Raw genomic sequence first — 15,519 nt, 5'->3', positions numbered from 1 at the left:
TGTGACTAATTAGCCTCTTCTTCCCTACCTCCCAGAACAAGTCCCTTCTGTGCTGCCAAATGCTTGCCTCCAGGCACCTGGGCAGGAGCGGGTGGGGGAGGGGAGCCTGGAAGTATAGTGCTTCCCCCGTCTGTGTCCCTTTCTCTTCCCCCTCAAGGGACCCTTTGTGAAAGAAAGGCGGCCTGGATACTTCTTTACCTCCTCCAGACTTGGGCCATGCAGTGAGGAACTTAGCCACCTGAGGCAGCAGACATAGAACAGGAGCCTGAGGGACTGTGCATGGTGTTTATTAGTGATGACAGTGAAGTGGGGCAGGGTCTTGTGGAGCATGCTCTGTAGGTCACAAACTAGAGCCATAAGGCAAGGGTAGCCAGGTAGACAGGGCCTCTGGGGGCTGTCACTGCATCCTGTCTGTCCCCATCTAACCCTAACTTAACAAGCAGCAGCAATGAATCAGGGAATAAAGTCTGGGGCCCATACCCCCCAGGAGGCATGAGGGCCAAGAACAGAAATGTCAGGATGCAAGAGCAAAAGAATGAGGGGGGTGGGGAGGCCCCTGAAGCTGTTCCATACATCCTCTGCTACACACAATCTCCCTTCCCAAACCCCCAATCCAGGTTGGCTCCCGTCCACCATTGTGCTTGACCATGCTTCTGGTCTCTGGTCCTGTCAGATGTTAAGAAGCTTCCTGGCAGGGTGAGGAGAGCCCTTCCCTTCAAGAGCTTCAGCTGTGAGGCGTCTGGCCCCAGCTGAGCCTACCTGCTGCTCCAGAGCCTTGTGTGTGCATGCCCTACCCCAGCTGATGGGTGGGAGTGCCACCCTGTCGGGCTTTGATTGTCTCATTTCTAATGTGTGGCAGTGAGGTGAATGGAGGCCCTCAGACCCCAAAGCACAACCCCTGAGTCCCTTGACTGTTAGGACTTGTGCCTGCTCAGGGACCTTGTTTCTTCCTCATGCCATGCTGCCCACACCCCCACCCTCTTGTCACTTTGAGGGGGCATCTCTTCCCTGAGTCTGGTGGGAAGGCCCCTGCTAAGGGGATCCTGGCCTGAGGGCACTGCCCAGTGAGGCAGCTTCTTGTGCAGGAGAGGAAGGTGCCAGGGGTGCAGCATACACAACTAGTACCTGGAATGGGAGCCTAGCGGGGGTCACTGTGCCCAGGAGGTGAGGGGGCCCCCTGCTTCTCCCAGAACCTTGGGGACCACAGGCAGCCTTGGAGCTGGGGCTGGGCAGGGGGTTTTGGGGGCTGAGCCTAGGGACAGCCTAATGCCAGTCTAACTCCAGCCTGCCTGAAGGGACTGCCCCAGCCAACTGTGCCTGTGCCTGCCAGGGTAGGGCAAGAGGAGGCTGTCAGTAGCTATCCTTGGGCCAGGGCCGGTTGCGCTGCCAGTTCCGGTCATTGTGGTTGTGCTCCGAGTCCTGGGCTAGGAGCCGGTCTTGGGGGTCGTGCCCATTAGCACTAGGCAGCCCCGAGGTGTGTTGGCGGTGAGGCTGGTACAGGTCCTGGTAGGCGTCTGCATAGTCCTCCTCCAGGTGGCGGGAGCTACGCTGCGAAGATCCTGTCCAGGCTTGGCGGGAGCTCTCGCTGGCCTCATCTGAGGGCATCAAGCTGTCCCGCTCGAGGGGTGAATGCTCCTCGCCACGCTCCCCCAGCAGCTGCTGGTTCTGGGGGCAACAGAACAGCTCTAACTGAGGCAGTGCAGACCTTGCCTTAGCCTCCCTTCCACCTCTACTGGCTGGGAGTCTTCCCCGCTCCACTCTCAGTTCCTGGGTAGGAAATACCAGTGCAAAGAAGGGAAGCACACTGGAGCATTCCTCTACTTCAGACACAGAAAACTGGTGCTTTCGACTCCTGCAAAATTCAGGCCCTGCCTTCAAGACAGACTAGGAGAAAGGATTGGAGAGTGTGTTTCTTTTGAGCCTTAGAAAAGTGACCTCTTTTACCAATCTAAAGATTGAGTTCTCCAATCCTTTGGCCTTCGAGCTAGAGGCCAAGGTCAATCCTCTGGGTGGGGAGGGTGCAGTGCTTTGGCTGGCTTAGCCTGAGCATCTGTGCCTACTGGAAATGGTTACCTGAAGTCCAGGGATGGCACTGGGAGGGCCCAGAAGTCCAGGGCCAGGGGCTGGGTGGTGGGTGGCCCGCCAGTAAACCTCCAGGTACTCAGCCAGGTGCTCACAGGCATCCTCTAGCTGGTTCTCATCCAGAATCACATCAAATGACTCCTGGGGTGGGAAGGGAAAGGATGAATGTTAGCTTCCTCTCAGCAGCAGTCCCCCAACCATCTCCATTGCTCCCCCAGCCCTGGAAAAGTCAGAGAGGGCACAGGACCAGCTACCCCAGGCACTCACTGGTGGGCACTGAACCAGCTTGTCATATGCCATCATCTGTACTGTCAGGTGCTTCATCTGTGACTTTCCCCTGGAGCGGATGAGACGCTGGAGTACCTGATGGGAAGGGCAGAGCTGGGCCTAGAAAGAACTGGACATGTCCCCCACTTGCAATACAGCATCAGTAGCAGGCAAGGATGACTCAGAAGAGTGTTAAGGGGCAGTAGGAAAAGGGAACTCAGGAGCCCTTGGGCCGGGACCAAGCAGAGTGGTACTGCATTCTAGGAGGCAGCCTTCTGGGCCTCCATCACCACTGCCACTTACCTTTGGTGAAGATACTTTAACAAAGACGATGATGGGGGCCAATGAGGTCTTGGCTAGCTGTGCTGGGTGGTTGATGGTGTCAGCATCCAACACTACTAGCTGCAGGGACTTGGCCAACTCAAATATGCGCTCGATCTCACTTTGCACTTCAGCTATGGAGGGAACAAGGGAGCCGCAGTGCTCACAAGGGGCTCTACCCATTTCTTACTCCAACAGGGCTTTGGGGGGTTCCCAAATGGTGGACAGGAAGGAATTGGAGGGAGAGGGTGTTCATCAAGGCCTGGGCAGGCAGAGGAACGGAACTGAGGAGACTGGGGTAGGTTCTTGCCAGTCCCGGGGCAGACAGAGAAGGAGTTGGGCAGGAATGCAAGTTGTGGGGAAGGGAGAGGAGGAAGATTCTTATTCTGCTGGAGTGGGCAGAGAAGCAGGAGATGGGAACTTCTTACCAATGCTGGAGCGGGCGGAGGAACGCTCAATGATGGTCCTCTTGCCAGGATTGTTGAGCACAGATCTCTTTGCCAGTGAGAGGTCAGCTGTGACTCGGGTGATGGAGATCCTGGGGTGTGGGTGGAGAATCACAGCTCACCTCTAAATTTCAAGCCCTAGGCCCCTCCTTACCCAGCTCCTACTGACTTTCCCTTTAGAGAAGGAAGACCTTGCTATAGGCATCTGGAAGGAGGCAATGATCTCCTCGGTTCTCATGCTAGCCCAGGCCAGGGCAGCTTACCTGCCGTCAAACCTATGTTTGAGGAAGTCGAAGAGAGCCTTCTGCATCATGTCTGTGACCTAGGTGGGAGGGGTTGGGGGAAAGGCATGGAATTGACTGAGGGCCCTCTTGGAGAGTGGCTTGGCCCCCCAGGCATGGCCCTGGAGCCCACCCCCTCCACACACAGACCTTGGTGGGGAGAACACCCCCTCCCACAGTCCCTGGGGCCTTCCTGTGGCAGGACTGGTAGAGGTGACTCTTTGGGTTCAGGGACCTCCTCTCACCTCATAACCTTTCAGAGAGGGTCCCACCAGTACTACAGGCCGCATGGAGGGCACCACATCATACGGGGGAACATGTTCTGCCTGTGGAATTGACTTGAGGTCAGGCAAAGTCATGGCCCTGTGGCCTGCCCTCTGCCTGACTGGTGTGGGCAGAATCAGAAGTTCTGGGCTCCCTCCCCTCTGTGTTCTTCTGCCCCTCCAACAATGACTGCCCAGAAACCTCTCCCCACAGCCCTATGTCATGAGCCCCCCAGCCCAGGTCCCTTCCTTGACTCACCTGCTTTTGCTTCTGCTTGGCTTTTTGGAAAAGGAAATAAAAGATTAAAGTTGGTGAAGGGGGAAAAGCCCTGGGGGCATGGTGTTCCCTTCCCGTGGGAGACACTGGGCTTCTCCCAGCTCTTTGGATCCCTCCACCAACCCCTGCCCACACAGTTCACCTGGGGAGAATCTCCCTCCCCCTGTCTTAGTTATCCACCCACCCAAGGCTCGGGGTGGTGGTGGGGAGACTACCTAGAGATGGAGGAGGGGAGCGTCGGTTGCCAATGTCACTCAGGCTGGAGGGGTTCCCAGATCTCCTAAGAGCAGAAAGGGAGGTCAATAAATGTCTTTGTGTGTGTACGTTCTATACATTATTTAACAGTTATATACGTTTCCTTATTTTGTAGCTAGTGAGGGAGGTGTGCATGTGACATATGTACATTTGTGTGTGTATGCTTGTATATCTGTGCATGTAAATGTGTACAGCTGGGCATGACTGTGTATCTGTGGGGGGATATGTGTGCACGTGTGGTGACAGAGACTGTGGGTAAAGTGCACACGTTTGGGGTGTGTGTTTATTGAGTCACAGCCCTGCTCTCACCTGGCCTTCTGCTCCTGCTTGAGCCGGATGCTCTCCAGGCGCTGGGGGCTGGGGATGAAGGCGATGTCCCCGCCCTCTTTCACTAGCCGCCCGATCCACCAGTCGTTGCTGTACTTCTGGAGGTGGGTGGAGCAGAAAGGGGTGGTGAGAGGAGGTGGCGTAGCCCTCAGTCCTGGCTTTTCCATGTGAAGGAGCTAGGGAGGCATTCAGAAAGCTGGTCGAGGAAAGCAGCGCAAGGGGAGGGGGGCAAGAGAAGGCGCCAGAGAGAAGGGCAGCCAGAGTGGAGCCACCCAAGATTTCAGTGTGAGGCATCACAGCTGTCACGGGACCTAAGAGGCAGTTAAATCTAACTGCTCACTTTACAGATAAGGAGACTGAGGCCCAAGCCAAGTCTCAGAAGGATGGAGACCCTGGGGATTGGGTCTTGGATATGACGGGTGTACAGGTATGTGTTAAGGATAAGAGTTTAGGAGTCTGGGGACTTGTTTATAAATGAGGACTGAGGTAAGAGACATGGGAAATGGGGCAAGAGAAGGGAAGTTAAGTGGCTTCTACTTGGGGGGAGGGGCTGGTCACCTCTTTAATGTGCAGAAAATCTTTGGCCTCAAAGTTGACTCCAGAGCCCTGGACTGGGCACTCCTCGTCCAGTACACCACAGTAGCTGACATTGGTCCTCACAGCAAATGCCACGGGTTTGTGCTGGAGAATTTGGCCATTGGGGCAAATGAGGGGAGCCTCAGAGCACCCCTTCCAGCTGCAGTGCCCCATTAGCAGAGGGCGGAGGCCCCATCGGTCCGCCCATCACACACACTCTTTCACACTCACGTACATCATGCCCACTGACCCTCAGGACTTAGGACAGAGCACAAGCTTCCACCCTGCCTGGCCTGTCCTACTCCAAGCCCACAAGGCGGTACCTTGGCCCTTTCAAGCTGCTGCTGAGCCTGGCTCTCCACCTCACGCCGGGCACTCTCCCGGTCCTCCTCCAGGGAGACGTCTGAGTCCAGAGATGGGCGGCTGGTATAGGAGTCAGCTGAACCCTGGCAAGGGGGAGAGGCTGTGACCCCTGGGCTCAGGTGTCAAGGGCACTACAGAGGCACCCTCTGAAGCCTACAGCAATGCCTCTACTAACCCCAGCCTCTCCATGTCCACGGGGGTGGCTGGGTGCCAGTGGTCCCTCCTATCTCCCTGAGGAGGTCCCCAGTGCCTCTAGGGCTGCAGGAAACCCAGCCCAATCCATATGTGCTAAGATCTGGGCCCCTCCCCCCAGCCTATTAATACTGCAGCTTTGAATAGAGCCTTGACTTCCCTCCATCCTCCCTTTTCTCCCCTCTACCATGTCCTCCGCAGCAGAGGGAAGGGAGATGTACTGAAGATGATATATTGGAGATGACTCTGAATCCAGGAGACCCAGCCCTCTTGTTCCTATCAGCCTGCAAAGCAGCCTGGACAGTATCCCTTTAAAATGCCTGGCAGGAATAGAACCAGCAGGGAACATAGATGCTGGTTGGCATGGCACTGGTCCTGAGTGTCGGGATACAGCCATCCACCCCCTTAGAGCTCATCTCCCCAAGTCCCTACCTTTCCAGGGTGAAGAGGAGGACACAGAGCTGGCAACTCCTGGAAGTTACTTCCTCTCTACTCTCCCCACCCCCTACTTTCCTCTCACACCTGCTGGGGCAACTGGTCAGGTGTGGGCAGCAAACAAGACACAGACTGGGAAGGCAACACAAAGAACACAAAGCTATCTCTCTGGGCCCCGCTGAGGCTGGGCCATGCCTACCACCTGGCCTACATCTCCCAACCCCTTCCCCAAGGGGATATCAACCCTGGAGGAAAGCCATGTTGATGCCAGGCAACCCAGCCACGGAGCAGGAGCCTCGGGATGTAGGGAGGGGGTCTCTGGTAACCTGAGCCAGGAGAGTTTGTGCATAGGAAGGGTCTTCGGGCAATGAAGGTGCATTTGGAGGGTTGCAGAGGCCACCTTCAAGGCCATGAGGGAGATGCAGAAATGAGCAACAGAAGCTGATAGAAGTCAGGATGTCTGGGGAAAAGGGAATCTTTTGTTTTCTGCCTCAGTTTCCCCTCTTTACGATCAGAGGCCTGAAGTGGTACTTCCATCAATTCTGAGGAGCAGGTGGCAGGGATAAGGTAGGAGCCTAGACAAGGAGTCCATGTGGGAATATATATGTGTGTATGTGTGTTTGTGTGTATGTGTGTTTGTGTGTAGGGAGGGGGTTTTAGAATGTTCCCAGGCTGAGGAACATTCCTTCAAGCCCACTGTGCATGCCATCTACAGAAGGCAGCGGAGACCAGGCTCTCAGTGGGGAAGACAAACTCACACACCTGTGTCCGCCATGCCCTCTGCGCCAACCCCACCTTGGGCAGGAGGGCTGGTCAGCTTGAAGTCAGCCCAGGCCCTGCAGCCTAAGCTAAAGACAATGTCTGTGGTGGACCGAAGGCATGAAGATAGCACAAGGGGGAAAAGTTTTTCATTTTAACGTAGGCTCTGCCTGCTTGAGGATAAAATCAGGCTGGCTTGGCAGCAGGATAAAGAGCAGCTGAGCCCCAGGAAGAACCTTTGCATTGGCAGTAGAGTGGGGGACCTCCTTCCAGGGGCCTTAGACACAGGAGATAACTCTGTGGGAGACGGCTGTCTGAAGTACACAGGGGCCACAGGCAGGGGACCAGGAGGCAAGGCAGGACGACCCCTCACTTTGATAAGTACACATCAGATGCCTCCTAGATGCCCAGACCTGGGAGGAGAGAGGAGTCTGACCTTTATTCTCTGCTCTCCGGGCTCTCAGCCTAATTTACTAATCTTAATGTCCCTGCCTGGGGCATCTGGGTTACCTGGCTTCTCACCATAGGATGGGAATGACAGGTTCTCTCCCTAAACGTTTAATGAGCCGTGCTTAGAATGGACCCCCCTCTCCATTATTCCCAAGTCCTCAGAACTTACCCATCTCTCACATGCTGGTATCACTCGGGGAGGCCAGGGCTGCCCTGCCAAGCACGCTCTGGGGTCCTGCCCCCCCCCCCCCGTTATGCCAAAACAGCCAGAGGCTCAGTACTTTGGAGATGCCAGGAGTTGGCACAGTGCCCTGGTGGTGCCCCCCTTGCCTGGTGAATGTGTGGGCAGGCTGCAGCTCCACTCTTGCCTGGCACGGGGGAAGGAGAGGAGGGAGATGAGCCGGTGGATTTATTTAGAGCCTGATCTCCCTCCTACTGTTTCAGAGGGGGCCTCAGGGAGAGCAAGGAGCCAGGCAAGAGAAAGAGAAGTGGGGGAGGGTGATCCAGGAGCCAGAGAGGTGGGGAGCAAGCAAGGGGTTAGCAGGCTGCCCCCCACACCATCCATATGTCAGTCTTTACCTTGCAATAGCCCTTGCCTTCTCACCAGGGATGGGAAGAACCTTCTAGGGCCCTCCAGCTCCACAGAGAGGTTCGTTCTCAAGCTCACCTTGGCACCCTGGGCCATGCCAGCTGTCCCTTCAACCGTCAGAAAGAGGTGTCCACCAGAGCCTTGAAAATCATCTGCTCTAGCTGCACTGTAATTAGCCCCAGAGGCCCAGGGGGGAATTGGGCCCAGCAGGAGCCCAGTCCCAGAAAAGGACTGACAGCTGCCTATTCTGAGCGCTACAACTCACCTATCCCAGGCAGCAAGAGATGGGAGAGGACTCAAACACTCCTCTTTTGACCCTGGAGTGCTCTACCCTCTACACCTATCAAGGAGCCCTTCTAAGCCATCTCGTGGTCCTCTCCTCAGGAGGCCTTCTTGCAGGATATTTGAGAGAAGGGACTGAGAAGCTGCTCCCCATCCTTGCCCCATCTTTCCAGGCTGAGCTCCGGGAATCACTGCCTAATGAGCTGATTTGTCTCAGTGGGTCAGGAGATAAAAGCAAAGAGGAGAATTAAATATTTATCGGTTGCCTGGTTCTCTGAGCAAAGAGCTTCCTCTCCATCCCCAGGCCCTCAGCTCCTCTGGCCTCACCTCCAGGCCCTTCATGCTGAGCAGCAGCTCAGGATGCCCCCTCAGCAGGAGGTGTTGAATGGATGGGGCTCAGTCAGCTGGCCCACACATGTGCTGGGTGCCCAGTTTCCAGCCTGGGAGAGAAGCTGGGCTGGAAGCAGGGTGAGGAGATAAGGGATGGACAGCGGAGGGAATAATGGAGGTCCTCAAGTTTACGATCCTTGTGTCTGAAGAGGCTGGTACTTGACTCTCTGATCTCTCCCAGGCTCCCTAAATTTGTCCCCTACTTGAGGCACAGGAGGTCTGGATTGTCCCCGTCCCCAAGAGCCCTTGCTTCCCCTGTAGCTGCTGTGTTCAGACCCCATAAATCTTCCCCTGGGAACTCCAGACGTTGCATGTGCCCTCTTTAAAGCCTCTGTGCTCTCAGTCTCCAGCCCTTCCTCTCTCTACCCTCTGTCCTGGGCTTGGAGCCACCTGCTTGAGCCTTTCCCCACGCTGCCCCCTCCTTACGTACACCGAATACCCCTTGGTCTAGGAATGGGGCACTGGGAGCCGTTGGCATGAAAATCCATCTCCCCACTTTCCTGGAGCGCCCACCTACACGCCCTGCCCCGCCACTGAGGCGTTTTCTAAAGTCCTGAACTGGGGGAAGGGTCCAAGGGAGAGGAGGTGTCACCCCAACTCCCCCACCCCCACCCTCACCGTGGACACTCACCGCCTCCGAGTCCTCAAACCCGGGCACGTAGGAGTCGTCATACATGGGGGAGTCCGGGTGGGGGGAAGCGAGCGGCGCCGGGGGCGGGAGCGGCCCGGAGGCAGGGGCGAGGACAGCGGGCCGCGCCCGAGAGATGCCACCAAGCCCCGCAGCCCTGCGGGAGGCGGCGGAGAGCGAGAGAGCGCGAAGGAGGGAGCGAGCCGCGAAGACCAGCTGCTCGGAGCTCAAATCACCGCTCCCCCCACCCCACCCCCCTAAACCCTGCCGGTCCCACCCCAAGCGCGGCTGAGGAATCTGGCGCCGGCTCCTACAACAATAGTGCCCGCCCACCTGACCCCCCCTCCCCGGGAAGCAGGCGGGGGTGGCGGCGGGGGGCGCCGGCCACCCGGGGAGCCCGCGACCGGGCCGGGAGAGGGTAGCTGACCGGAGCTGGGTAGAAGATGGGTCCCCAGGCACCTATGGGGATGAGGGGCGGCGGGGAGGAAGGGGAGGAGAGACTGCGGGCGGGGCGGATCCAGGCTTGGAGGAGGCGGGGCGAGGAGAGATGCAGAGACAGAGACGCTCAGCAACCCAGGAAATACTCCGCCGGGAAACAAAGGGCTCGAGCGGGGGAGGGGTGGGAGCGCGGAGAATGGGAGGGAGATGGGACCTGAGGAGAGAAAGGAGAGAGCGCAGGTTACAGGGAGGCAGGAGAAAGAGAAAGGAGGGCTAGAGGCAGAGGGAGGAAGAGGGGAGACAGGAAAATGGGGAGACTGGAGGAGACCGAGGAGGAGGAACGGGGGCGGGGGCCGCACGGTGGACGGGGGAGGGGCCCCAGGTGCGAGGGCGGCGTGACTGGGCCCTGGCGGTCTCGGGGACTCCACAAGGAAACCCCGACGCAGTGGTACGGGGGAGGGATGGGTTTGGCGACCCCAGGCCAATGCCATGAAAGTAGCCCTTACCCCGCCAGGTGCTCGCCCCCTTCAGTTTTTGGGACCCTGCAGCAATGGGCCCTGTCATCCAACCTGTGCAAAGGGGGAGTTTTTGGGTCTGGCCGCCCCACACCTGTTGCGCGGGCAGATTTCGTCCTAGTCTGGCCAGGATGGGGGTTCCCTTCCTCACTCCCTTGCCAAGGACTGTGCCAGGCGTTGCCAAAGCATCCGTGGGAACTCGGGCAGGGAGGGGCTGTTTTGGGTGAGCCTTAAGAGAGGGGGGTTGTTGCGGCTGGGACAGAAGGTGGGATCCTGGCCACACTGGGATTGAGGGGGGAAGGGTAAGTCTCCCCAGAGTCACTAGTGTAAAGCCAGATTCCCTCCTTAGCAAAAGGATGGGTATGAGGTGGTCTATCGGCATCTTGGTTGGAGCCACATGGAACACTCTGCATCACAGTCCTTCAAAGGAGCACAGATTTGAGGTTAGAGACAGAGCAGCAGCCGTTGTCTTGAGCAAACTTCCCCAAAGATCTATCCATCTGAGCTCCCTCCTTTTTCCCATCTCCTGAGCAAAATTATTCCTTTGAATTTTGATTGTCTACCTGCCTCCCCCACCTGCCACCCCATAAGATGTGAGATAGACAGAGGGTTATTATACTGGAAGAGTTTGGAGCTCAGTCCTTCTCCATTCCGTTACTCACACCCAGGAGGGTGAATCAGGAGTCTGCTCATCCCTTTACCTTCCCCGGCTACATGGGAATCAGAAAACCAGAACTCTCACAGGGTTTGACAAGATCTGTGGTAGGAAGCACCATGCATGGGAGAGAGAGGAGGACCACCCAAACCAACTGGCTTCTCACTTATGTCACCTGTTCATGTCCCCTCCACAAGAAAAAGAGAGAGAAGGGGCCTTATCTTAAGACTATCTTTTGTCTGCCTTTAGTCTGTCTACCCCTGTGAGTGGTCCAGCCCTGCCCAGCATCCTCCTGCTGCTGGATTTGGGCAACAACTTGGTTGGAGCCCCTGTGGCTGAGGGGGCCAGTCACTTCTGGGGGAGGCAGTCTGCTTTCACACTTCCCTCTCCTGGGTCCAGCACCATTTGGGGGTTGGTTATATGTTGGATTCTTCTGTATTGGAAGTTCCCAGACACTCTGTCTTCTCACTTTTGTGCCCTCTCCCAGTTCCTCAGTGTTCCTTTTATTCTCTGCCTCTTCAATTCCTTCTGAGGGGCAGAAAAGAGGCATGAGGTATGAAAGAATAAGACCCTCAAGGTGCTGTCTTTTGGGAGATGATTCTAATGAAGAAAACAGCTGCCCAGGCATCTGCTTCTCTCCCCATCCCTAATCTACTCTTCTGGCCTCTCCTTTTGGTACTCTCCTCACCGCCAGGGGGTCCTGGGGACTGTAGGTAACAATATATCTGCCATCAGCCTCACTGTTTCCTCACAAACCTTGTTGATTTCATCCCCATCTGGGACAATGGTGTCTAAGTCTGCTTATGAAGCTGAGTTGCCATGCCAACCGCCCCCAGGAGATGGGTTCAAGTTCCTTATACCTGGGCCCATCCTCTGGGTCCTGCAGGAGCTTCAAAGCGTCTCTCCCTCCTTCTCTTATCTCTGAGTTGCCCCTTGCCATTCTCACCTCACCCACACCTGCCTGCTCCAGTTCTCATGCCAACCTAGTGACTTCCCATTCTGTAACAAGACAAGTGCTTGTCAGTATCCATGTGGCCCCCAACTCCTTTTCTTTTCCATGGCTGACCATAAGGGGAGAGAGCTGAGGACAAAAAAAGGATTTGAGGAGAGGATTCCTCCTGCCCTCCTCTTTCTAGAGCTGTTAGAGGGACAGCTGGCAGGTACCCAAAACATGGAAGCAGGACTTAGAGGGGAAAGCCTGAATAACCAGGTTTGGGAGTTGGAGTTCTTGGGGGCCTCCAGAATACATTCTAGCTTCTCCTATAGGTGCACCGGGAAGCTGGGCAGATCCCAATCCCTGAGCAGTGAATGGGGAAACTGAGGCAGGAGCTTGGACCTCTGGGAAGTCCTCCTCCCCAGGAGTCTTTAAGATCTGGACCAGGCCAAAGCTCCTAGTATTCTAGCTCCTAGGCTGCCCCCAGGGAACCCAAGGAGCGGCAGTGGGGGAGCTCGGCAGAGTCCCCCTCTCTCCTGCCCCTTATGTAGCCCCTGTTCTGGCTCCCCTCCCATCCCAGTCCTAGTCCTTAGAAGCTGCCAGCTCTGGCCGCTCCCTTCTTTCTTACCGCGCCTCTTCTACCCTTAGCCTCACCTCTGGTCTCCATCCCTCCCCATCACTGGATCTCCCCCAAATGCCGGCTCTCTTCTTAGCTTGGAGTGGGGCTCTCCTCCCACCCACTGGGGAGGGGGCCCCCCGTCTTTACCTCATTCAGCAGGAAGGTTGCACTGGAATCAGAAAAAGACATAGACCAGGCTAGAGGCCTCTCCCCCTCCCCCGGGCCTGGGGCTCCGAGGCGGGAGCAGGACCCGGCCGCCGCTCTGCACACTGGCTCCCGCCTGCACGCCTGGCCTCGCCCCGCGCCCGCCCGGCTCCGCCGCCTGCTCCCTTCCCTCTCTCTGGGTTCCCTCCCCCTTTCCTCCTCCCTCCCTCCTCCCTCCCTCTCCCTTCCTTTCTCGCCGCCTCTGTCACTCTCCCTCTCCCGTCGCCTTTCAGTCCTCCTCTCTACATTTCCGTCTCTTCCTCCTCTACGGTCCCTGTTCTCTGTTTATCTGAGTGCCTCCCACTGTCCTTCCACGCCCATATCTCGCCCCCCTTCTCCGTTTTTCCCTCCCTCTCCCCTGCTTCTTCCTCAGCCCCTTCCCCAGAAAAGGTAGAGACTCTGGAGCTCCCACTGCCGCAGGCAGAAGGGCGGGAGTAGCTCAAGAGCTGCCTGGACTCCGGAGCTTTAGGCGGAAGGGTCTGCTCCCTCCCGGCCCCTGCTCCGTGCGCCCGGCGCCCAGCCTCCGGCGCCCGAGGGAGAAGGGCGCCGCGGTCCCAGGCGAGGAAAGGATCGCAGAGAAAGAGTGCTCGCGGACGGCTCGCTAGCCGCAGCGCCAAGGCGCCCCCTCTGGGTTCCGGGGAAGACGGGTCCACCCACCCGTCCCAGGCCCAGACGACGATGCGCCCCGCGCCTGGGTCTCTACTGTCACTCCTCTCTCCTGGGTTCTTGCGCCGCGGCACTCAGCCCGCCAAGGCGAAGGGGGAGGCGAGGCGGCTCCTCCCCGACCCGCTGCAGCGCCCCCTGGGCTCACTCTCCGGGCGGCCACACACGCCCTCCAGGTGGCGGCACCCGCCGGGGGTCCCGTCTGTTGGCTGGCAGGGGTCCGGCCCTGCCAGCAGGAGGCGCTGCCCTGGTCGGAGCAGAGGGGTCGCGACTCGGAGTCAGACCCCCGCCGAAGCCTGGGAGGAACCCCTTTCCCTCTCCTCTTTCCAGGAACTGCAGTACCACCGCCAGACCCCTAGAATGGGACTCCAGGCTGCATTCTATCCCCACCCCCATGGGGCTCCTTTGCGATACTTGGCCTTTCTGGGGCCCTAGACCGCTCCTACCTCCATCCTGGTCTCCAGGGCCGCCCCCGCCGGGCCCAGCAGCGTCTCAACAGGGCCTGGGCAGCAGGGAGTACAGAGTCGCGGGACCGCTCCGCCGGTCAGTACCCCCTCCCGCCCCCTTCGGCGGGCACGTCAAACAGGACAAGCCCAAGTTCTGGCGGGGGAAGGGGGGAGCAGGGGTGTAGCCCCAGCCAGCTCTCTCCCTGCACCCTTTTGAGCGGATCAGCCTCTCATTGGTTCCTCCACAACCCCGACAACCCTAGTCTGGACTCTTCTCATGACTGCGGCTGAGGGGGAGGAGGCGGCGACCCCCTTGCAGAGACAGACACGCTGAAGCTGAATGACCCGGATCCCCAGCTTCCACCCGGCACCAACTAGAACTCTTCCCTTACAGATCGAGGCGCTCCACCGTCCTCCTCGGCCCTTCTTTTAACTCTCTTACCCTGAGGGTTCCCGGAACCCTTCGCCTCAATCTTCCCACTGGGATCTTGGAAAACTTCCCAACCTCTCTGTTCAGCTGACCCTTCACTTGCCCCCATTCCAGAGGGGGCTAAATTAGGGGAGAGTCAGTTCTCTTCTCGCCACCCCCAGTGTCATCTCCTCCTCCTGGCAAGTGCTTTGGGAGGGCACCTCCTCCCCTCTCTCTGTGGTCTAGTCCAATCGGTCCAAGGATCCCCTACTGCCCACCTACCCCCAAGTTACTCAGCTTCAACTATTCAGAAGAGCTAAAGAGGTTGTGTGCGTGTTTTAAAAATGTGCATGGAGGTTTGCATGTTTTTTGTTTTGTTTTTGTTTTTAGCTCTAACAGAAGGAGCAGAAGCTTTGCCTTTCATTTGGCAATAAGACCTGGAGGGAGAGAGGCCCCCCCTGCACCCCCGCTGACCACAGCTAATGGACTAGCTCCTCTGAGCCTTGGGGCAGCTTAAGTTTCCATAGGAGAAGGGGGGTTGGGTGGTGCTGGCCAAGGCAAGCAATTGTCCCTGGCTTCCCCTCCCTTCCTCCTTCCCTCCCTCTACTCTCCTAGAACCTACAGCCTGAACACCATCCCTCTCTCTACCCCTTACTTTAGAATGGAAATATCAATGACTTCTCCCTGAGCCTATCAGAGGGAATCTGAAGGTGCATAGGGGCAGTTCTGCACCTTTCACTTTTTCTCATTTCCAGTCCAGTTGCTGGACCACACACTCCTCTCCCTTCTGCCTTGGAGAGAAGGTAGGAACCTCAGAGCTAAAGCTGGGAGCCCAGCCCCCAGGTCCCCAGAACCGTCCTCTCTCAGCCCCTTCCCAGCGAGATGACTGGCAGGGTTAGCCCTCTTTGGGTCCTGTCCAGGACCCACACCCTCTTCCTCCTCACTCTACCTCCCTTGGGTCCCCCATCTCTGGCTCTGATCTTGCCGTATCTGGCACCTTGCTAAGAGGGACCTCTAGCCTGACTGCACTCCTGGGAGCCATGCCTTAGCATGGCCCCTTCTGTCCTCAGCTCCAGCATACAGGTCCCCAGGGCTTCCCAGGCAGCCGTCATCCCTTTGCCCTGAGGTCAGCTCACCCTATTTTCTGAGCTCCCAGATCCCCAGGTTGTTGGGACCTCAGGATATCTGGCAGAGCCTCTGCGAGCCCTTTCAGCTAGTCTTCATGCAGACACAGCTCTGCGCTGGGGGTTGCCCTACTGATCTAGAATTGGATGTCAGTCCCCACTTGCCTCCTCAGCAAGGCATAACCCGCACAACTGTACTTAGTGGCCCTGGCATTTGAAAATCTGTGTACCATGAGGACAGAGAACAAAGATCTCCATGTCTATCCCTTTGTAGCTATTCTACCGAGAGCAAAACAAAATCTCCCTGTCTCTTCTGAGAAAGCTCTGTG

At 57.5% G+C, this 15,519-nt stretch overlaps 1 protein-coding gene across 5 annotated transcripts; it reads right to left on the bottom strand.

The window, feature by feature from the left end:
• Nucleotides 1–271: 271 nt before the first annotated feature.
• On the bottom strand, nt 272–13,724 carry CACNB3 (calcium voltage-gated channel auxiliary subunit beta 3). 5 transcript variants are annotated; one of them, XM_070619529.1, is made up of 13 exons: nt 13,658–13,724; nt 5,419–5,541; nt 5,078–5,200; nt 4,502–4,617; nt 4,153–4,217; nt 3,920–3,939; nt 3,643–3,723; nt 3,380–3,438; nt 3,099–3,208; nt 2,653–2,804; nt 2,350–2,469; nt 2,074–2,223; nt 272–1,665 (listed from the first exon to the last, which is right to left on the bottom strand). In XM_070619529.1, the coding sequence occupies exons 1-13, from the start codon at nt 13,661–13,663 to the stop codon at nt 1,351–1,353; spliced, it is 1,440 nt and encodes a 479-aa protein (XP_070475630.1). In that variant the 5' UTR covers nt 13,664–13,724; the 3' UTR covers nt 272–1,350. The 5 variants fall into 5 exon arrangements, with proteins under 5 accessions (XP_070475630.1, XP_070475632.1, XP_070475629.1 ...); XM_070619531.1 differs by lacking the exon at nt 13,658–13,724 and adding an exon at nt 12,492–12,649; XM_070619528.1 differs by lacking the exon at nt 13,658–13,724 and adding an exon at nt 12,492–12,647 and having other exon boundaries at nt 2,350–2,445.
• Nucleotides 13,725–15,519: the final 1,795 nt, after the last annotated feature.

This window comes from Equus przewalskii, chromosome 5 (assembly GCF_037783145.1).
Source record: "Equus przewalskii isolate Varuska chromosome 5, EquPr2, whole genome shotgun sequence".
NCBI lineage: Eukaryota > Metazoa > Chordata > Mammalia > Perissodactyla > Equidae > Equus > Equus przewalskii.
The sequence above is the reverse complement of the archived record's forward strand: the minus strand, read 5'-3'. Positions and strand labels throughout refer to the sequence as shown.

What these genes read in the sequence shown, in the direction of transcription:
- CACNB3 (XM_070619526.1), bottom strand. Translation starts at nt 9,231, where the DNA reads ATGTATGACGACTCCTACGTGCCCGGGTTTGAGGACTCGGAGGCG. An exon ending in GGTTTGAGGACTCGGAGGCG is followed by an intron (nt 5,542 to 9,186) that starts GTGAGTGTCCAC and finishes CCCCCTTGCCAG; the next exon opens with GGTTCAGCTGACTCCTATAC. An exon ending in AAACATAGGTTTGACGGCAG is followed by an intron (nt 3,209 to 3,379) that starts GTAAGCTGCCCT and finishes CCCACACCCCAG; the next exon opens with GATCTCCATCACCCGAGTCA.